Below are 24,023 nucleotides of genomic sequence, written 5' to 3'. Positions count from 1 at the left end.
AAAGCATGGCCCCAAATGTTTACAATGTCTGTCTCCACCCCTGATCAATGAGAGCAAGGATAGCATTAACAATATTTCAAGAATGTCACTTTTTTTTTTTGAAAATAAAGTTTTCCATCTATCTATTCAGTAACTGAGCAGAGCCTATTCCAACACATACTGAGTGATAAGTCGGGTACATCCTGTTTATCACATTTTTCACAGAAAATATTCTCTATTAAAATTTCTCTTGGTCAAATTTTTGTAAGCAATTGAGAATGCCATCAGAGTTAGTGTGACCACATAAAGCACCTCATTACTTGTGGTATTAACAATATTTTCTGCTGATCTTCACTAGTTCCTCTTTTCTAAAGGTGCCAGTCATTCTGGAAGAAACCGTCAATATTCCTTCCTTTGTGGCGGGACTATAATTACGGCCCATCTAAAAGAGAAATACCACTAATTAAACTGCTGTAAAGAAGACAATCAGTTATGTAGGCTGCTGGAGAACAAAGATGAATAGCTTTGAGTGTTAGCTGACATTTTCTGAAAAACTTTGATTTCTATTAATAGAGTGTACATGCTTTTGTGTGTCTATATTTATATACATACTTTGTCAATCTGGAGAATGAATTGGGGGTCTGATTTTTTTTATTAGACAGACAGAGCGACAGTGATAAACATGGTTTGAAATATCTGCGATTGTGCTGTCAAACAGAAAATGATGCTCTGAGCCTGTGGTGATGCTGCCGTGTTCGTTCTGATGGATGGCAGACGATCTAACACAAAATGCTGAAATTCTTTGACAGACAAGCAGTTCATATCATCTGCCAACATATACTATAAATTAGCCTCTGTTTTCACTCTGCCCTTGACAAAACCTAAAGGACATTTCTTCCACTGTACCAGCATGTGCGCACCACCACCCAGTTTTCACTCCCTTTCAACCTGCTCTTTCACTCATCTCCCACGTGTAAAACCAGTAGAGTTAAATCAAGCCAAGAGCCAGTGAGAAACCATTTGTATTGTCTTTCAAACATACAGCGCTGTGAGAGTACCCTCTTACTGGTGTACCTCAAGGTCATAAACAAAAGCACAGCAGCAGTATACAATAACACATATGGCTCTGCATTGTTTGCTGCCAAAACTGAACAGTGTTTTTCTTCAGGGATATTCAGGAATACAAACCTTAATGCAAAGCAGTGCCAAGCTTTAATGTAACGTCTGCATGGATTTAGAACTTCAGCCTCCAATTCAGTGATCGTCAGTGATCAATAGCACTTTAGAAGGAGGCAGAAGAAGAAGGGAGTGGCTGATAAGGAGAGAGGAGGAGGAGAGAAAAGAGGATTTAAGAAGAAGGAGAGAGAGATGCAGGAAGCAAGGGTGAGGATGTGGACAGAACAAAAGAGCCTGGTGTGCGTTTGAAGACAAGGGGAGGAGAAGGTTAGAGAGGCGAGGCCCAAAGTGAGACAGGTAGAGGGGGGTTATGCAAGGAGAAAGGAGGGGAGCGGGGGAGCAGATGTTTGAAGATGACAAAGAGAGTTCAGAGGATGCACGGATGACCGGAGAGAGAAAGCAGTGAAAACAGTTTTGGGGGAAACCCACTGCAGACGCAACGTCAATCCTAATTACTAATTCATTAACCTGCCCGGCTCCCTTCCCCCTCAGTAGCCACACACACAAACACACACACACACACACACACACACACACACTTGCACTCACTGCTCCCTGTTCTGTCCCTCCTCCGTGTCCCACGAGAGGCGGAGGGATGGATGGATGCAGAAATGAAGAGGTGGGTCTGCGGCTAAGTGACATCTGCAGGGCCGTGACGCCTGCAACGTGTTGGGGACACTGGAAATCCCTGATGTGACAATGGGAGGGGAGGGAGGGGGAGGTAAGTGGTGAGGAGAAAAGCTAACAGCTTGCGTTTTGGTTTGTTGGGGTGGGTGGTCTCCTGCGATGATGTGTTAATGTGCACGGCTGTGATGTCAGAGTATGTAGATGTATGTGTGCCATCATGCGTGCATTTACCTGTGTGTATGTTCTTATGTGCAATCACAATATGTGCTGGCATGACGAGCATGTTCATGCATGTGTGTAAGAGTGTTAACTGAAAGCAGGTAGCGAAGAAAATAAATCAATATGCTGATGTTGGTGTGCTCAAGTAATAGCACTGTGAGTGTAATCAAAGCAAGTGGGAGGTGCTAGACAGACTGATGGTGTGTGTCGTTAGATGCAAGACTCCTACGTCTCAGTGTGTTTGTTTGTGTGTGTGTGTGTGTGTGTGTGTGTGTGTGTGCGTAGGCGAAAGAAGTGCACACATAAATGTTAGCATCCACACACACTGAGACCTCCTGCAGCATTCCTCTGCACATGCTCACACAGACAACTCAATATTAAGATAGAGACACAAATGTTGTACACACGTGGACGCATATTCAGGCACCCAAGTGTGTGCGCACACACCCCACACACACATGCACACACACACAGAGGGAGAAGGATGAAGTGCTGCTGACTGAGGTGGAATTAAATAGAGAAATCCTCCAAACGAGCATCGATCCACAGACTTTACAGCGTTGGCTCCGTCTGCCACGGCAGGCCAAACAACAGGGAGCTCCGTGAGACAGCTGGGGCACACACACACACACACAAGCATAAAGCATTGCGGGCACATACACAACACATGCACACTGCTGAATGTGTGTGCACATGGATTGGGTCTTTGATTTTGATCAGAGGACTTCATAGCAGAATGTGCTTTAGAGTGTAAAAGCATGTGTGTGTCTCTGATATTTGATATTAAATTAATCTGTGTGTGTACGCACGCTTGTGTTTGTGTCTGTGTGTCTGTGTGATTGCGTTTGTGTGTGTGTGTGTGTGCACAGATTCACTGAAGATGAACACAAATGGCATGAGTTGCTTCAGAATCATTAAAAGCTGGTTTCAGTAATCATAAATCAAACCTCCCAAGACAACATTCTAGACCGCAGCCATGATAGGAGATGTTTACCAGCGTCATCTTTGAAGGAGTCCCAGAAAACTTGTTTTTGCCTAATACTATGTATTAAGAGCAATTTTTAGCAGCAATGTTTAGTGTGTGGAGAATGCATGGGAGTGTGCCATGTAGTGCTAAGTTTGTCATCTCTCTCTCTTACTTTTCTGCAATTTTAGGTTCAGTGTTCAGTGGCAAACCTCTAAAAGCTCAATGTACAGTATGTACTCACCATCATGTGGCAGAGTGACAAAGTTAGCATTTAGTTGGTCAGAATTGTGGAGCATAGTTAAAGAGCTCGATGTATCCCTCAGGAGTTGATATAGAGCCAAACAGAGGGGAATGAATATTAGACTAAGGCTACATTTTGCAAGATGCATGACTCCAAATTAACGTTCTGTAACTGCTGGATGTCTAAAATGGCAACTGTTAGTTAATAGGATATGTCAATATTGTGTTTACAGGCTGTTTTCACTATTTCTGAGCCTAATTGTCATATTTGTATATTAAGTAGGCTATTGAGGAAGACACTCATTAGCTTAGCCGAGCAAAAAAATTTAAACCAGAGAGAAATCGTTAGTCTGGAAACATTATTTTGGTAAACATGATAATCAATATGGATACAACAACTGGCAGCCCAAAGGCTGGGTAACAGAACCTGATGCACTTTACCCTTTACCAATACTCTGACACTGCAAACTATCTTGTTTTTTAATTGAGTGCACAACAGAAACAGAGCATGTACCTCTCAAGATGGCACCCCCCATCCTATATGGTGTCTTCATTTTCTCTACAATGCAACGTCCCTCGAAACACAAATTGTACTTTTGTACAGTACATATCAAACAGACACAGTATGATATGTTAATTAGTGAGCTCTAAATGTGTTAGTATGTGTATTTTTTTGAGAGAGCCAGGCAAGCTGTTTACCCTTGCTATGCTAAGCTAAGCTAAGCTAAGCTAAGCTAAGCTAAGCTAATCACCTCCTAGCTTTAGCTCAACACTTCCCACACAGACATGAGAGCGGTATCTCATCAAACCCCCAAAAAGGAAGGTGAATAATGTCAAACTACTCTGTCAGTTGGAGTTCCAGTTGTCAAATGCATACTGACAGATTTTACTACTGTCTTTAAAAAATGGACTCCTGTTCAAGGTAGATAATTGTTGCCACCCTTAAAAAACAAGACTTGTATACTGTTCATTTATTAGTCTACATTGGGTAAGCAGATATTTAAGCAAGGGGCATCATCTGTAATGTAATGGCCTTGTTAAACAACATTTATCTTTCTCTAGCCTCACCTGAATCTGTTAGATTCAGTGTAAAAAAAAGCTATTATTCCTCTCTTCAGCATGGACATCATTATTTAGCTACTCGGCTGTGTGATGGACTCCAGTGATTCCCCTGACTACCTCATCAGCATTCATTACCGCTGAAGAGGAGGGGGACACAGCATGTCAGCACTTGTGTGTGTGTGTGTGTGTGTGTGTGTGTGTGTGTGTGTGTGTGTGTGTGTGCGTGCGTGCGTGTGCGTGTGTGTGAAAACGTGTCAGTATGTGTGTGTGGCTCTCATCTGGGTCATTATATCCACAGTCATGAAAAAGCAGGTTACAATGACACACATCCCTCCATGTGACAGAGACAAACAGAGAGGGGGAGGGAGGGTCTTCATTTAGACTTCAGTCACTTCCACCTGTGACCACTCATGCTTAACACTGAGCTAAAATATAAAGAAAGGCTATCTATCTATCTATCTATCTATCCTTTGTAGTACTTGTTCTGGAGGAAGTGTGAAATTAATCGCCATGTCAAGAAATTTCCCCAAGGAGAAGAAAAAGTAAAGACACAAACACACAAGAGCTATATGTTCATTATGGAGAAATACCATCCTTGATAATTTATGTTCACGTGTTTCTGTGTGTGTGTGTGTGTGTGTGTGTGTGTGTGTGTGTGTGTGTGTGCGCGTGTGTGTGTGAGGGAGGGAGGGAGGGAGGGAGTGTGAGAGACAGCCAGACAGAAAAACAAGGAAACCACCAGCGACCTTGCCAACATGGTGACAGAATGCGCCGTGTGTGTTAGAAACACTCTGTGTGTGTGTGTGTGTGTGTGTGTGTGTGTGTGTGTGTGTGTGTGTGTGTGTGCCAACTATAAGTCTGCTGGGCAAGCGGGTCAACAGACAGACCAGCCAGTCACCATAGCAACAGTGCCACAGTCTGGCCCCTGTGCGCCAAGTTGTAAATATGGAAGAAAAAATATGGACATCTGACTGTTGAAAAGTTTGCAGCAGCATGTTGATACACAGCAGGAGTCTTGTTCCTTGGGTGGTCCCTCTTATGAGCTAACATATGCCATTTAAAGGACGTTATCACGATATTTGAACATAGCAGAATTTAATTAAACCTTTAGTCCTGGTGGTGCAACATCACTGTACACTGGGCTTAAGTTGTATACCTGCCTTATCTGGTAGAAAATAAATTAAGGCATCTATTACTTCAACAAATTCACCTATCTCAGTGCTTGGTTCTTAAGGGGAAAAAACAGCATACAAGTTGTCTCTCAAATTTGCTTCAAATGTGTTTTCTTTCTCTGGTACATGACCCTTTGTCTGGCCCCATGGTGCTAAAAAAATGACATTCAAAAAACAAGTATCACATAATGAAACAAGTAGCTTGTACATACATAGTATCATGTGTATATTGGGTGTATTTCAGTGTCAAAATGAAATTCACTGGTGTTTTCCCTTCACTTCACATCTCAGAAAGATGGTCTCCGCTGCTTTTTAAATGTGACAGTTTCTACAGTGTTGTCTGCATTCATCTTTGAGCCTGGTGGGCACTGCTCCCAGCAAACAAGTTGGCTTTAGGCTAGTACTGCAAAGCTGGGGAAATATATATATTTCTACTGAAAGTAATGGCATTTCCAATTTCTATCAACGCATTTGCTTCACATTCCATTCAATTTTCTACATATTGTATCAGGAACACTTATCATGACAAATGTCTGTAAATTAAAGCTGCACTAATCGATATTTTTATATTAACAATGGCTTGACAGACTGAGTGGAATAAGGAAGGAGTCCCTACCTTTCAACTCATTTTTTGGTTTAAGAATCTACAACTTTACTGTTTTGGTTCAGTAACTGAACACCACAGAATGGAGACTGTAACTAAACTGCCCCTCTAAACTAATGCAATCATTGCACATCCCATTTGCTATTCAACTCGCTGCTTCCCTGCCAGCATTTGCATGTGGGGCCCATGTGGGTAGTAAATGGGCTGAAAAATGGGCCCTACATGGGAGTGTCTACTGGTTCCATAATGGCCCCATGCCAACTGCCCACACGGGTGGGTTTACCCAAGCGGGCCCCAGTTAAAATACCCACATTCAACCCATAACCCCTTGGTACCCAGTTAGCCCCAGCATAACCCATGGGAGGAAAATCTCGGCTGTGTCATGTTTGTACTTGTAAGAGTCATTTTGTTTATGGTTTGATTTCTCCTCATGTTTTTGTTGTTCTTTGTTTGCCTTTCTACCACCACTTGGAGGCGCAGTGTTGCCGGTTGGCTGCCGGTCCTTGGGTCAGAGTTTATTTAATCAGTGAATGAATGGATTCAGGTGTTGCTTGGGGGTAGGAGCCAACAGTTTAAGACCATGAATGAGAGGAAATTGTGGAGTTTTTGTGGTAAAATCTGACTATACTGTAAAATAAGTGGATGTTTGGCCCGCTTTATTATTTGTTGTTACTTTTACGTTACGTTTGTTGTTAACTGGAGCAAATAAATCTACATTATTTTTGGACATTTCATTTTCATTCACGCATCAAACAAATGCCAACAAGCAACTGAGTGACTTTTTTATTTTGAACGGGAGAGAGTCACTACAGTACTTAAAAATCTTGATATTGATGTGGGGACAATGACATGGCTGGATAGCTAGCTCATCTTGCTGTTAAACATAATCTCATCTAATATCTACTGTTTCTCAACCAAGCAGTGTTACTGACTTTTAAGCTTGCTAGCATAACGTTAGCTTTCTGGCTAGCTGAGCTGAAGAGTGGAATAGAAATATCTCCTATTACCTGGAGGATTAAATAACATCTCCATTGCAAAGGAACCTTATGGGGCGGTAATGATTGTTCCACGTAAACCCTCAGGTGTTACCATAGAAACCAAGTTATGGGTTTTGGAAACCTAAGATTTTGACTGCAAAACGCATAAAAATATAATATATATGATATAAACTTTTTTTTCTCCTTTGGATAGTGACCATGGTATAAGTGGTATAATGTCCTCCAAGGTAGCCATTATCAGGAATTATCTGCTCGTCATATGGTTAACTCCTCCACGTTTGCCATTGATTCCTGGTAATGGACCCCTTTGTCAGGCATTATCCCTTACACAACACATTACAACAGGATTGTTTTGTAACTCAAAATATTAACTGTACTGATATTAGTTTATGTGCATTAGATAATTAGTAACATTTATTGTAAAATAAGAAAACAAAGTAGTGTGTCAACCAAAGTATATCAGTATGTAATTCCCTAACTCTCAATTTCACAGATTTCATTGACACTATGTACTTAAATGGCAAAATCGAATTCCCGAAATTCAGTAAGCCTATGGCTTGGATTAACTGTTTTCTAAGACATTTGCCACATTAACTTGTGAAGGTGAATAATATGTCAAATTTGTGTCTACAGTGTTTTTCAATTCCCCCTTAATCCACATTAAGTCAGTCAGTAAAGCTGTTTTAACAGTTATAGGAAGCTCCTTTATGTTCCCAGTCATGTTACTTTATTCACCCATATCATGTAACCAGCAGTTTCCCTGCTGACTCCCACACGCCACTTCGTTTCCACTCCATACAAAACCTGATTACAGTAAAATGTTCTCTGAATGTAATATTAACACACTGATATCTACAGAGGGTGTTTCTATTGCTGTATGCACCTGATAATAGCAGCCTATGTGATGTAATGATGTTAAAGTCATCTTAAAACTCTTTCAATCTCATTATGCAAATTATGCAAAAACAGTTAACGCGCGGTATCATGGTAGGACGATACATCGACCACCCAAGGGTGCATTCTCCAGCTTGGCTTGTACTGCCAGTGAAATTACTTTGGGGACTAAAGCAACGCTTTGCGGTCTGTTTAACCACATGCATCTCTCATGTGAATCCATGCTAATGCACATCCACTTCACAGAGCAGGCTCCATGTCGGTGGGCTCCATGCATTAAACATGTGGCTGTTGAGGGGAGAACATGTTGGAATACCAATAATTTTGCCATGGAAAAATTTGCCCGACCATGCTGTTGAATTGGGCCCCAAAAGCATGATGGGAAGTACAATCTTGTGGTTAAAAGAAAAAAAAAGAACTTTGTCAGCAACTGATGTCAGTGTCACTTGGGACATTTTGTAATTATAATCTTTGTGTTGTATTTAGATAGACAGTGAATTAAAAGCAGCATGTGGAGACGCTGATGGATGGACAAGATAGATTATGCAGATTTGGTCTCAGTAGAGGACAGAGACTTATTGGATGCCTGTGCTTGATTTCTGTGCAATGATGTATGTTCAATATCAGAGGTCAAAGGTCATGGAAAATGTTGACTAAGTACTTTTGGTGATAGTCTCCAAGAAAAGGATAAAAGAGTAAGGCTGGATTATCCTGTTAGCGGCTCAAAAGTCAACATGAGCAAAACTAGAAAAAGAAGAAACCATTTAACCCTTTGAAACCTGGATTGACATCACTTTTGTTGTGTTGATTTTGGACTTCTTTCACACATATTTTAACCTTTGAACCCTGAGCACACTAGTGTGATTTCTTTTCAAAAACATGGAGAATAAGGCAACAAGCAATTTGGTAAGAAATGTTCCACAAACTGTTTTTTTTAAAAGCAAGTGAAAATAGAAAAAAAATCTAAGGAAAAACAAATATTAATAAGATTATAATTATATATTGTAAATTATTTTACGAATTATTACAATTTAATAAGTACTTTTTAAAACCACCTTGACCACCAATTTTCTTGAACTCTTTCTAATTTTTAAATACATAAAAGATGTAAATATGAGGTAAATATTAGAGTTTTGGACTTGCAGGCAACTAATTATACTATAATATTTTTTTATGTAGATAACTATTATTATATGCATTCACAAGACATAATGTTTTTTATATGAAAGGCTGTCCTGTCGAAGCTTTGTTAGGTTTTATTTTTTTGTTCTTCTGTCTTATGACACAGGGATCCTGACTGACTTGCTGTCTTGCCTTCCTCCAGCAGAGGGCGCTGTGCATGCATAATTACCATTTCAGTGTGACCACATATTTAATCTCCTGCACGTGGATTCAGATACAGTGACAATGCCTTGGTGGGATTTTCCCAAGGTGTGCTTAACCAAGTCAAGATAAAGGTGAGACTGCGACAGCGAGCTGTAGATAACTTCGTTTCTGTGGAAAACATTTCCTGGTTAAATAATTCCTGCTAACAGTGAAACTTACTGTAAAAGGTGCAGCCTAAAGTCTGATCATTAGAAACATGTCATTATGTACACAAAAAGTAATAAGTAATGACATGCACACACCTTCCTCCTCTAAAGTCTCATACTGGAATATCCTTACTATCTGATCACAGGTATATCATTAACTGTTTTATGTTTGAGCCGTAGATCACAGTTTTGTTTTAAACTGGCAGAGCTGACCCTGACCTCAGAGGGAAAGAGATTGTTTGCTGGTGTAAAGATGCTCTTTCTTTTATCTTTTTGAAATCCACACCTCCTGACATGAACAACAGGCTACAAAGATAAGAATAGGAGAAGACCAACAGAAATTAAATTTTAAAATATTAAATCAAATCAAATAACTTTGGCCAATTTACTGTAAATCTGGGTAATAAAATAAAAAGAAAAGTCCTGTATTTGAAATCTGACTCAAGTAAAAGTTCCCAAGTATTTGCACCCAAACATACTTGAGGTACACGAAATTAAAAGTGCTAACTATGCACAATGGTCCATTTCATTATAACATTTAAATTCATATTTATATACTTCTGTGAAACAAGGGATCAATAAAATATTACCTTTATCTATATTAATGCACAATCATTTATTGATCACAGTAACGATTCACTAAAGCTTTTAAATAGATATAGTTAAGTAAGAAAGTAAAATATTTCCCTTTTCAGTAATGTGACATGAAAACAAAGTACTCAAGTAGAGTACAAGTACCTCAAAAGTGTACATAAGTACAGTACTTGAGTTTATGTTCTTAGTTACATTCTAACGCTGGAATTAGGTTTGGTGACGTCAACATTAAATTTAGCTTCAGATTTGGGTTGATATTAACTTCTAGGATAAGAATAGTTGTTTCAGAAATATTGGTCCTCACATAGACGAGCAGATCAAAGCTGTGTGTGTTCATGTGTGTGTGTGTGTGTGTGTGTGTGTGTGTGTGTGTGTGTGTGTGTGTGTGTGTGTGTGTGTGTGTGTGTGTGTGTACAGACCTTGAGTCTTCTGCCCTGATACCAGTGACAAACTGAGAGACAAACAGACGGGTGTCTGGTATCACTGAAACACAGGTTTTGGTGGAAACCTGTCTGTATTGACAGATGACAGCTGTGGTTTCATTTTGCGTAATGCCCTGGAAGTTTGGGGTAAATCTCACTAAACTGATGACATTATTTTCACTCTCAGCATGGAAAATAAGGTTTTTATTAATAAGTTACTGCTACAAAATATTCATTTTTTGACTGAGATTTTTTTTTATTCACAAGATCATTTTTACTTTCAAGACAGCATTTTTTTTTCTTGTCTTAGATTAAATGACAAATTTTATCTTGGAAATCATCATGAAATTAGCATCATAAAATAAAGCATTGTCCTCTTCTCTACTTGTGCTACTCTTACATCATGTTCTGTCATTTATCATTATCCTGTTATGTAACGATCTTTTGTTAGCTCCTGCCACCTAAGTGAAGAAGCAGCAGCTAATATTTAGAAATACTTTATTTACCGTAAAACTCTCCCAGTCGGTCACACCCACACAGCCAAACAGGTCCTCCAGCAGACAGGTTAGTCATCTGCATATGAACTAATCACACCTCTGCATTATAAGCTGTAATTACTCAGAGGCACGTGACTGATATTTCAACTGGACTCATCTGATTCTGCACTCCACCAAACAATGACCCGCTGGCCTGATAAGTGTGTCAACAACCTGTTGACGGAAAAAATTCTGTGGAATAAATATCCAGATTCCTTCCTGCACATGTGGTGCTGTGATTAAAACAAAGCCAGCAGGACGTCCTGGAGGAAGAAAAAGAAAGAAGGGGGCTAACACAGCCGTGCAGAGGCTGTCGCTTAGATTAAGTTAAAACAGAAAAAGGCTGAGAATCACTCCCATCTCCTATGCTGCTGCATAAGGTTACAGACTGTCAGGGGAAATTAAATTTCTTGCGTCCTTGAACGTAGCCAAAATGTCACAAGGGAGCAGATTAGAAACATGCAAAGTTTGGCAGTGGATACATAGTAAATAGATGGGGGGGAATTTTATTTGATAATATTTAACAAGTGTTATATTATTTCTCTGTAGTCTTGTAGAAATTATGTAAATAAGATAAGAGTGAATGAGAAAGGAGGAAGGAGATGAATGCAGTGATGTCACTCCGTCCCACTCCTATTCAGAACAAATGCAGCTAAGCAGAGCTGAGCCTGCATACCTCTGCTGCTGACGACAGCCCTGATCCCACACACACACAAAGGCACTCTGACACTCACTCACTTCACACACACACTCATCATACCAGACTACAGAGGCGCTGAAACTCAGAGCAGCGCTGGGAGATGCAGCCGGCTGGCAGCCACTGAGTAAGTCCACTTTCGCTCCTCTGTCCCCTTTTCACTCTGTCTGTCTTTGTTGTGATTGCCATTCTACGGCCCGTCTGAGTTCATTTATCTCTCACACTCTCCTCTGTTGCTGTGAAATGGCCAGTGTTTTCTCAAGACTGAGAGACTTTTCAAACTTTTCTCTCAGTATGCCATGCACATGCCTTTCTCTCCTCTCTCACTGCCTTTCTTTTCTTTTCTCTGCATGCGAGCGGAGGCAGAAGCAAATCCTGGACCTATTTGCACGTTGGCGCAGAGCCAGACGTGGATGCCTTTATATTTGGATAACAGAGCCGAGCGTGTGGATGCTGATCCTCATTTACTCCTCGTGTGATTTCTGCTCTCTGAAGTGTTTGTGTGGGTTGTTATTGTCTGTGAAAAAGTTTGGCATGTTGATGTCTCGATTTTAATATTCTTGTTGTGCTGCCGTGCTCTTGTTCAGATGCATACAGTTAATTATAGGAGCTGTTATGCAGGTATCAGACTGCTGCTCACAAGTGTGATTGTTTTATGGAAAAATTAAGCAATTAGCCAGTGAGTGGGCTGTTTGGCAGTAAATCTTCAAGTCAGGTCCAGTTTTTTTGTATTGCTGTTAATCGCAGAGTTATAAAGGATGTCACAACTCCTGCATTGTGAAAGAATGAATGAAAACACCCTGAACAAGACCATGAATCATAAAAACCTCCCTCGCAAAACCAAGAGACTTAAGAAGTACTGCAGAGTTGATGAATGAATTAATGAATGCTGGTTCTAAGATTAAAACACAATGAAGCCGTGTATATTTAAACAGAAATGAAAAGCTTTACTACTTAAAGTGGAACTACCCCAATTGTCAAAATTAATAAATGTTATTTTTATGGTCTAAAAATGTAACTTAACATGAACAACTGTCTACAAATAAAAAAACAAATTTATGGTGTCACAGGGTATAGAGTCTTGAGCTGCTCTGTAGACAATAAATGGTGAAATATGCTGTAGATGATGCTGAGAGCACCCAGGGGAATATGGGTACTATATGGGCACATTTTCTGTCACCCGCTGATTTGTGGAGAGACTTGAGTTTGGCATTTCAGCCATTGCCAGTTTGTTTTTTTACGCAACAACTTGCGTATTTGATAAGATGACATCACGAGTTTCCAACATACTTCCCTGGTTTCTGACTTTGAGAGAGAGTAGGTTATGTTCACAAGTATTAATTGAACTTTCCCTGGCCAATTGATTTCTTTCTCTAGGTGGTGTTCCCCTTTAAACATTGTTAAGAGATTCATAAACTGCCATGTTTTCAATACCAAAACATAATCCACATAAAGTTTTTTTTAATAGTATAATATACTGTATATTTAAAGCAAGATGCTCCCTCTATGCTCCTAACCTCTGTTAATGAAATAGGTTTTATTCTTTATTCTTTCTAAAAAGAACTAGCTTTGTACATGGAACTTAAAACTAATGTTGTTTTTAATATTATTATTTCTTATTATTTTTAAAAATTGTTTATATTATTTTTATTTTATTTTATTTTAAAATTAAGTTCAATTATAGCTTTGCATTCAGTCCTGCATCAGCTGTAAAATGCAGAAAATAACTGCTTTGCTGCTCAGTTTTGCCTCAAACCATAGAATTATTCAGATCTAGTGTGAGATTTAGTTTAAGTCTATGGATCAACATCTGTCACACCTGAAACACTAACTGTAAGGGTGATTATTCACCTTTGACAGCTTTTGCTGATTAACCACAATATCAGACCGCCCTCAAGTGCAGACTGGTGAACTGTTATCACAGACAACAAATCCTATTGGCTCTTGCTCGACAACTCACTGTTTTCGCATTTTTCAAAAGTGTGTGCAGGGCGGGGGACTGCTTTCAAAACTGTTTGTTTGCACACACTTTAGGGTGAAGGTTGCTCTCTGGGATTCGCTCTTGAGGACTTCCCGACTGAGTTCTAACTAACGGACAGGCTGTTGATGTCTATCTGTGTCATGTGGGTTGATAAAGTGCTGAGAACAGTCCGAGTTGTATGTGTGAGTGCGCATGCACGAGTGTGTGCAAGAGGCACAAAAATTCAAGTGAACAACAGCTGTCTTTTGCCCTCTATCTGTGTCTGTTACCCCCAGATAGCATGCAGTCATTAACGCCCTTTATGTGTGTGTGTGTGTGTGTGTGTGTGTGTGTTGACACACTGAACCTGCCCCTGTTTGCCTTTCAGTGTTTGAAAGAACAGCGGCATTCTCGCTGCCTACTGTATACAGAGTAAACATTGCACGCGCACACACACACACACACACATACACACACACACACACACACACACACACACACACACACACACACACACACACACACACACACACACACACACACACACACACTACATTTGGCATTGTGGCTTATTTGCTTCGGGACTATTGTTTTGTACCAGTCAGAACAGGATTGAATGGAAGGGAACTAAACAATACAGTAGATATAATCTCTCTCTCTCTCTCTCTCTCTCTCTCTCTCTCTCTCTCTCTCTCTTCCTCTCTCCCTCTCTCTGTAAAAACCACAACAGCACCCTTCAGAGCTCAGTCTATCCGGACAAGCTGTGCCTTCACCTCCAGGGAGGCCGACACACTCCTACAGCTCAGAGGAAGAGCACTTGACAAAGGACAATTGAGTGACCTCCAGCAGTTAGACTGCACCTGATCCCACATCCTTCAAAGAAAAGGGAACCTGACTCTGGGACAGGAAAAAGGAGCGATCATACCCCACCGCTGAAACACGACCCACTGGACGGAGAGACAGAGGGGCCGACGGTCGTCTCTGACACCCTGGGACAAGAGGCAGGATGCTGGCTAAAATCCTTGAGGACATGTGGGTGGAGCCTGAGGTGCTGGAGGCCCTCAGTGAGGAGCAGAAGAGGATCCTCTTCTTAAAGATGAGAGAGGAGCAGGTTCGCCGCTGGGCAGAGCGTGAGGAGAAGGAGGAGAGGGAAGGAAGGAGCAACAAGAACACCAGGCCAAAGAAAGGTAGAGTGCAACACCGGCTTCTTTGTATTGGTTCCACTGGTCGGCAGTACCAGGAGAAAGAAAACACATATGTATCATTCCAGTGCACCAAAGTATGAGCTTGACTGCCAGTAAATCAGACCAGGAAAACACAGACTAAAGTATCAAACCAGTTTTGTAGCAGGAAGAAACAGAGAAGCAGGAAGGTTTCTGGGAAATGCGGCCTTTGTTTTGATAACAACGGTAACATAACTCCGACAGGAGGTTAAAGCTGCTACCTTCTCAAACAGGGTCTCATTTTTACAGTCAAACAGCAACTCATTTCACAATGATACTGATAAAATTTACAGACATTTACAATTATCTGTACCTTAAATCAGACATTTCTTTACCATGCAAATATTATTTTTATTGTTGGAAATGATACCTATTTTCTTTCTTGCTGAGAATTCAAAAATAGAATATTAATATCTGTCATATCTGTCCATTTATTATAATGTTACACCCCGATATGGGTTAGCTTAGCTTTAGCATATACTATAGACTAAACTGGAAACAGCTAGCTCTGTTTGAGGGTAAGAAAATCCACAGACGAGCACCTCTAAAGCTCACTAATTAAAGGAGCTGTATGCAACATTTGAAGTAAGTCTATGACAGAGTTGGGAAGTGACTGTGTCCACACAGCTCTCAACATGGAGGTGGCTGAGGCGGTAGCTAGCAGCTAACGGTGTTATTAGCGCTGCTAACGGCAACAGTGCTTCAAGAGCTAATGCTGTTGACCTAAAGGAAACCAGAGAGTGGGCACTGTGTTTTTGCAACGGCACAATGGCTCGCGTTGGGAAAGCATTGTCAGTAGTAACCGCTGTATGAGCGCAGTGCTGAGCGGTGATGATTAGCTAGCCAGATACACTCACAGGAACTCACATGCGCTAAAATGCACGCACAGCCGGACTGGCTACCACAACCAAGAACAGAAAAGCTCAGATTACAAAACACACAGAGGCAGTGTAACTTTAGTCTCTGCTCAGGACGTCATACCCCACCCTATCTTTATATAACAAATCGATGTTTGCTGCTTTATAAATGCTCTGAAAGTTGTATACAGCCCATTAAACATGTTTTACATTGTTTAGTATTTCGGACAAAAAAAATAAGGTGTTAAAACGATAAATTGCAAATGAGGAATGTTATTTGCCAGGAGCATTTCCTGGATGGGTGCAATGACTTCCTGGTGTGTCAGAACCAAGCTAGCTTTCCCCTGTTTCCAGTCTTTATGCTAAGCTAAGCTAACCAGCTGCTAGCTCTAGCTTTATATTTAACGTACAGCTACAAGAGTGATATTGATAAAAGCACATTTTCCAAATGTTGATATATTGCTTTAATCTTAGTTTGCCTTTGAAATATGTTTAGTCTCAGTGCTGCTGATTCTGAAGTTTTTGTATGAAAGATCTTTAAATTTGATTGTTTTGAGGCAACTTTTTCTTTTTTCCTTCTGAGAATTGCATCATGGTAGTGTGGAGACTATGAACCAAGATTATCACCTCATTATTTTTTATAATCCTGGTTCTGTTTCCTCCTAATGCAATTACTGCACACATATCAAAACATCTATGGGGAGCAATTACTGTGTTTTATTTATAGCAGTTGATTACAGGCGGCATATATTTCAGATATTATGAAATTCTACATGTAAGCTATTTCACAACTAATTAATGGCCATAAATCTTCTCGGCTGTGAGTGCACATGATACACAAGCTGTGTAGTAACACCCTCTCATGTTACCAATCTGATTAATGTGTTTAAATTACACAAGTAATATAGTCCAGAGTCTTTACATGGCTCGGTTAGTGTCCCTCTGCTCTGTCTGACTCATGTCACCCACCTTTCCTCCATTTAGTCAGACTCACTGAGACCCAATATCACCTCCACAGGTTCAGCCGCACAATAAGTGTGTGACAGACAGCCTCTATCAGCGCCACTAGAATCGTTCTACAGGCTGAAAGCTGAATAAGACTGAGTAAGCTTTGTGGTTTGGGGCGTCACCACACTTTAAATCGCATATTGCGTTACCTTCTTTGTTTACCCAATCTGTGCCGTGTCACCTGAGAGGGGGGCCGAGTGTGTGTTGTCTGTTTGCGTTACACAACACACAATCCATTTAGGCATCTCTCATTCTTTGTTTGCTGTTTGCTGTTGTCAGAAAGACAATCATGTGTACATGCAGCCAAATAAATGTCACATAATTACAAAATGAAACATTACATAACTTTATGATGTGCTGCATCTGTGGTTAATTTGAAGGTGTGGTATTAATAAAACCAGACACCTGTGTTCTGCTGTGGACGTGCTCTGTAATCAAAGTTATATAACCCAGTTTGTGAACATAAAGGTGATGGATGACGTATGTCAGAGAGGGTCTTATGGTCAGGTGACAACCGACTGAGATGCCGACACAATGTGGCCTTATGTGCGGGGTGACAGCACGCAAACACAAGTCCGTCCCTAAAATATGGAGAGAAACAGAGCTGCCTTTGTTTGCTGGTTTCTAAGAAATCTGTACAGTCAGTTCACTGTTAGGAGCTGATTGTCTCTATGGACTCTTACAGTATCTGTTCATTGAGCCTACTGCGTCATTTAAAGTATCAGAATCAGCTTTAATGGTGAGTCAGAAACCAGAGTGAGTGTGTTTACATCGAGAAATATGACTACATTATTTTGTTGCTTTCAATGTACACACGCATACAAAAATACACAGCTGTAAACAATGACAACAAAACGGAATAAAAGTAAACATGGTACTACTGTAAACTAGGGCTGGACAATATATCAATATCCCAATATTAGACTAGATGAGTTTTAGATTTTAGATAACATGATGTCCGAAGTCAGACTGAAAAAAAGTGTTTTCTTTTCTTGGTTGTAAAGGCTACATTACATTTAAGCAGTGATACTCAACTTCCAGATGAATCTGGTCCCTGATAGAGCGACAGGTGACACCTCAACCATTGTCTAATTCACAATAAAAATATAATGATTCACGCTGGGAATTGTTTTTATACTTTAAACATACACATGTTGACAAAGTGTATAAAAGAGCATCAACGTGTCTATCTAAAAAGTACCAAGGGAGGCTCCCCACAACCATAAAATCCAGGTAACGTCCTTGCATACAATCGTGACGCTGCTGCGACTGGCCCCTGATCTCTTGTCATTTTATAAAAGTGGCCCCCAGAGAAATCCAGCTTAGATCCCTGCGGTAAATTGCCGTAATTTTATGAACTTACCCGACTGTTCTAGCTGTTTTATTACTTATCTACTAACAAGTATATTTATTAGATTTTTTTTCTCCTACATATGTTACAGCAAAAACAAAAAAAGAAAACAACTTAGTCATTTCCGATGATAATTTATCCAAAATCTCAGTGAATAAATATATTACGAAAAGTGCCAATAATCAACCCTGCAATATAGTTCAAATATCAGTATTTGGTCAAAAAAATATCGTCATATTTGATTTTCTCCATATCGCCCAGCCCTACTAAAAATATTTGACCAAAGATATAAAGATATATCTGCATTCAAACTCACTTAAGGTAAAGCTGCTGATCTACAGCTCACTGAGGATTTGAAGTTTCAAGCCACACAGGTGTTTCATCTGAACCAGGTGTCATGGAAAACACCTGTTATCACAGTGTTGAGATTTATTTCTGCCCACTGAGTCATGATGAGGTAACAACTAAAAAGACCAGTTAACCCAGTTGTAATGCAATAAAATGTGTTCGGAATTTATGTGCTTATTTTATTAGGTCAAGATTATCAAACAAAGATTGCAGAGTGCATTCCATTATTGCATAAGTTATTAATCTAGTTATTGGTACCATACTCCTCTAGTTATCTTTAAAGACACACAGCTCCTTTTCCGCCTCCTGCGGTCTCTAAGTCAATAGCTAATGTTTAAAACTCCATCTGATTGGAATAATCCAACTGTAAATATTTGATCCATATCATTATCATAATTATTCAAAATGCCCTGTCTTCTTATTATAGGATCAGTTGTACATGTCCATTATAATACCTCTTTTAAGTTTTACAACTTCATTCCTGAATTCTATCACAGAAATAATACTTCTCTATAATCTATGATTGAACGATCCATTTCCATGCTCTGTTTCTTCTTATTTTTTCCTGAAATCTCCAGATTTTGAAAATTGTTATTGATAGAGTTCTTTTTTTGGGGGTCACATATTGTTTTGTTATCTTAATTTTATTTTTTGTTAAATGTTATATTGTCGTGTGTTGTATTATTGTGTCTTTGAAAACAAGATGGTATATCTCAAGGGGTTATTCTTAGAGAATTTCCAACTAAGACACATAAATATTAAGAGAGACAGTATTGCTCCTCAATTCAGCTGATTCAGTGTGTAACAAACCGAAGCAAGATGTTGGCTGTTTCAGTTTCAAACCTTTGAGGGAGTTTCTGTTTAACTGCCCCCCATGTCAGTTTCATGTCACCCTGCTGGCTCACACGCAGGAATGAGGTCACTGTTAGTAACTTCCTCTGTTTTTGTAATGACACACATTATTTAAATGTGGTTTATCTGTATTCTGCTATGAATATTGTTTTGCAGCGAGGCACAATTAATTTACTCCAACAGAGAGACAGAGAAAAAGAGAATAAAAGAATTCAAGGGAGCAGAAATGAGGAACAGATGAACGCAGAGACGGAAGTCTATTGTGTCTGCTCCGTGAGGTTTCCTGAGCTATATACTTGTAGGACAGCACCACCTTCTGGATAAAAGCCACAATATCAACTCATGAGACGGCTGCTTTTGTTTGAACATTGGTAAGAAATGGTGAACTTACCTGTTTTTTCTTATTCCTCCAGCTGACAACAAACACGTAAGGTGGCTGCTGGGTCGGGACGGGGACGTGAGCGTCAGTGTCATTGGAGAGGTGGACGAGTTCAGGTCCTCCAAACTCCTGCAGAGCCTCATGAACAACAGGTAGAGACAAAATACAAACTCAAATAAAAAAATCAAATGGTATCACTGATTAAATTTTTTTTTGTCATTCACCTAAATGTGTTGAGGAAGTATAAAATCAGACTCCATTAAAACAGTATCTGTGTGATGGCTGTTTATTGTACAAGGAACTCAAAGCCACTTTTTAAGGCAAAAGGCTGAAGAGCACCAAGTGCAGCTAATTTAATTAAAAAGTTATGAAGTATATGTTGACTACACAATGTGTTGGCTATAGAATAATGACACCTTCAGCGTTAAAATTAGTTCACAATGACCCTCTTTTTCACTATGTAATTCTGTCTGCCACTGGATGAAAATTAAAGCAGGATTTATGGCACAGAGGAAGTGCGTCAACCATTGCGTAACCAAAACAGGAATTGTTTTCCCCAGAAAGTCTTGGTAGCGATCTCCAGTTACCAAAGAGTATCAGTGTGAGTTCTTTGTGGTTACTATCCCCTGTAGCGGAAATTACAGACGGCGGAACATCAGAAGTAAATGTGGAAACTGTGGTAGCTGCTAGGCACTGAGGAAAACGAAAAGGGATCCGGATGTGTTTGTGACAGCGCTAAAATACCACTTGGAAACGCTAGAGGGGCTAAAGCTGAAAATCTGTCTGTTCACACTTTCATGTTAAAAAATGAACTACTACTTGTTTCACAAGATGCGTAGAATATTAGACAGAAAATTTGATTCATCACCTCCACCATCACATGCTTGTAATATTCATCATTCGTGTGGCCTCATTTCTAAGATCAATTTTTCCCAAATATTTAAAGGTCTGGTGTAAAGGATTTAGGATATTATATTGGCAGAAATTTTATATAATATTCAGAACTTTGTTTGCTTTGGTGTATGATCACCTTTAGCAAAGAAAAGTTTTGTTTTAATTACTTTAAAATTAGGGGTGGGGGGAAAAATCAATACAGCATAGTATCACAATATTTTTATATGGCATTACCGCACTGTTACAAGGACACCAAGAATGGATTTTATTTTATTTTCATTTCAAATGATTAATATCACAAATAAAAACTGAACCTTTGGTAGCCTCCTAGAATAATATGATATGTTTTGTTTTTTTGTCTTTGGTGAAAAAAAATAGACTGAAGTGAGATGAACAGATTACAAACTTTATTCTATTTGATAAAAAAGGTTAACAAAGTTTTCCCTCGGGGACATAATTATATACATTTTGCAGTTGAAAATGTAATAAATTACAATATATTGCAGCAAGTTTAAAATCACAATAATATTGTATTGTAACTTTTGCATTATTTGTACAGAGTGGGTCCTCTTCCCTGGAGTCCACCATGTTGTTTCTACAGAAACACAGAATGGACAAACCAGACACTGGCACCATTTGCATTTTGCCACCATTTTTTTCCTACATGTTCTGGAGAAATCTCAGTTCTGCGACCTCACCACTGGATGTCACTAAATCACACACGCTGGACCTTTAATGGAAGCAACCACTTCCATGATTTACATGTTGCACAAGCCAAACCAAACTAATTCAGAGAAATGTTTATTATATTTTTAATGACTGACTGACAACTTTCGCTTATAGCTCGTCCGCATGTTTCTGAAGCAACACATACGAACATCCACATTAATAAAGCCTCTTCAGCTAATGACATAACTGATGACTTTGATCAGATCAACAGTGAACACAAAATTTCAGTCAGCTAGTCTCCTCTTCCTAATTGGATTATAGAAGCTATTTGCCGTATGACTAGCTGGAGCATTGATTCAAAGGATCGGGCGGCTGTCTGCGGGACTAAAAATGGACGTCTTTGTCTTCCAGAGACCAAAGTGATAATATGAATGGCATCCAGACGGTGGACTTGCTGCCAGGAAGAGAGGCCCGGCAGCTCGGCTTTAAAGAAGACGTCCAGCTGTCCCTCACAGATGTTTGCGTGAGTTCATGTGTTTGTGTTCAAGTTTGGACCGTAAAGTGAACCGTGTGTCAGTTTTATACCGTCAAATTATCTCTCACCTACACTCAGGATGACTCAGCTTTACCACACGACCAGTGGTCTGAGGAGGACTCCTGCAGCGCCGACGACGACCCCAAGGACCCCGCCGAGGACAGCGGCAGCGATTCAGGCACCAGCTCGGACAACTGCGGCGACTGGACGCCTTCCTTCAGGACCCATTTTAGTCACCGTGGCAACCGGCCGCCGCTCAAATCCCAGCTGTCAGACGCAGAGAGGACCGGAGAGGACAGAGGTAACAACAACACAAGAGGCAGGAGCTGGACATGTATGTGTTTTAACCCTCTAAAACCCGAGCAAATTGGTTTGACGTCTTTCACAAACAGAAAAGAAAAGAAAAGAAAATTACCTGAAAATAAGCACACATAAAAACCACAGAAAAACCCCCAAGAAATTATATATATATATATATATATATATATATAGATATTTATATATATATATATATATATATATATATATATATATATATATATATATGTGTGTGTGTGTGTGTGTGTGTGTGTGTGTGTGTATGTATGTATGTATATGTATATGTATATGTATGTGTATATATATATATATAACAGCTCCCCTTTAAGAATCTAAGAATTGATCTTGCAATACAGTAGTAAATAGTAAATGTACTTAGTTACTTTATAACACTGCATCCTATGTAATTTGTCAGAAATATTATCTACCTGCTTTCTTGTGTGGTCATATAAAAGCCATGTGTCTCTATTATCAGTTTATTTTTCAGATAAAGATCAAATTTTCTTCATTAGTTGAAAGTTTTTAAGCTCAATAAACCATTCAAATACCTATTGGACGCTGTGAAAAATGCATTGTCACAAAGCTTTAAAAAGGGGGTTGGTTTTTTGTCAACAGTAAAAATACATACATGGTTTTCACTGAATAGTAAAGTTATATAAAATACAGATAATTTGTGTTGTGAGAGTAGTGCTATTAAATGAATTTAAATATTAAACAGGAAGATTATTAGACTTTTAGCTCATAAGAAAACTGATTATGCATAAAACATGTATTACCCTAGTTTTGCAAACTAAAATTGCTCTTCTCTCCCCTTTTCAGAAGAGAGCAAGTCCAGCTACGGTGGCCGCGTGGCTCAGCTCAGGAAGGCATTCGCAGAGGATCCTAACAGCAAACCACCTCCCTCCACTAAACCTCCTTTACCTGCCAAACCTGCTCACCTGCAGAAGAGAAGCACACCTTTGATCCACTAAAGGTGTGTCCATCCTGCTGTGAGACGACACTGACACTGTGAACCTACAGAGGCTGAGCCTACTGTGCTGAGAGTAACAAACCCTGAGCGGAAAATAATGGCTCAGTTTGACACTGATGGACCAGGCTGCGGCCACGTACACTGGAAGACAAAGATCCTTACTTGAACCTGAGCATGAACTGAGATACACTTTTGTTAGGCCCCAAATCACGGGCTGACCTGCAGACAGAGAAATGTCTGGGGGGGAGGAGAGAGAGAAAGACTTGAAAGCTATTCAACCAAAGTCAACCTGAATGATAAAACGAAGCGGCTTTGATGTTGCCGAGTTCAAATTCGCTCGCATAGTTTGTGTGATTGACAGGCTGACGCAGAGAGACACGCACACAGACTATTGACTACAGGTGGAAAAACACTCCGGTTCACTTGTTAAATGAGTGTTAATGAAGTTGTATTATTCAGAAGTCATAAGGAGAGGTTACTGGGAACTGAACCATGTATTCACATATATTCAGGGCCTTCTGTGCTGTACAAAAGCTTTAATCTGTTTTATATGTAGTCCGTGTAACTTGTCATTGGACTGGTTTAACACCACTGACTTTCACCATCTTCATCCTGTGTTAATCACAGTGGTGCAGGGGGTTTAGGGATATAATCAAGGATTTCATTCATGGTCAATAATAAACAGACACTGACACCTGAACCCCTTCATCAGTCTGCTTTGTACATAAGAATTGTGTGTATTTGTATGTAAATGAATAAAAAGGATATTATGGCATCACAAATACAGCTATTATCTATCAAGTTCATGGGGAATCAGTGCAGTATTTGAACAGTTTTAAAAACATTTTGGTTACTCCAGCACATTGGATTTAATAAGAAACAATAACTATGAGGTTAAAAGGCTGACTCATATCTTTGAATTGAGGTTGTTTACTCTGAC

General features: G+C 39.7%; 1 protein-coding gene across 2 annotated transcripts; it reads left to right on the top strand.

Annotated features, from left to right (window-relative positions):
- Positions 1–11,681: 11,681 nt before the first annotated feature.
- On the top strand, positions 11,682–23,865 carry LOC121948042 (uncharacterized). 2 transcript variants are annotated; one of them, XM_088081352.1, is made up of 6 exons: positions 11,682–11,846; positions 14,410–14,866; positions 19,732–19,849; positions 21,672–21,783; positions 21,874–22,096; positions 22,936–23,865. In XM_088081352.1, the coding sequence occupies exons 2-6, from the start codon at positions 14,686–14,688 to the stop codon at positions 23,082–23,084; spliced, it is 783 nt and encodes a 260-aa protein (XP_087937478.1). In that variant the 5' UTR covers positions 11,682–11,846; positions 14,410–14,685; the 3' UTR covers positions 23,085–23,865. The 2 variants fall into 2 exon arrangements, with proteins under 2 accessions (XP_087937478.1, XP_042349225.2); XM_042493291.2 differs by having other exon boundaries at positions 11,688–11,846; positions 22,933–23,865.
- The last annotated feature ends 158 nt before the right edge of the window (positions 23,866–24,023 follow it).

The sequence above is a fragment of the Plectropomus leopardus genome, chromosome 8 (assembly GCF_026936395.1).
Source record: "Plectropomus leopardus strain MGB_pleo_1.0 chromosome 8, ASM2693639v1, whole genome shotgun sequence".
Lineage (NCBI taxonomy): Eukaryota > Metazoa > Chordata > Actinopteri > Perciformes > Serranidae > Plectropomus > Plectropomus leopardus.
Note: the sequence above shows the minus strand (reverse complement) of the source record. Positions and strands in the feature narration are given on the sequence as shown.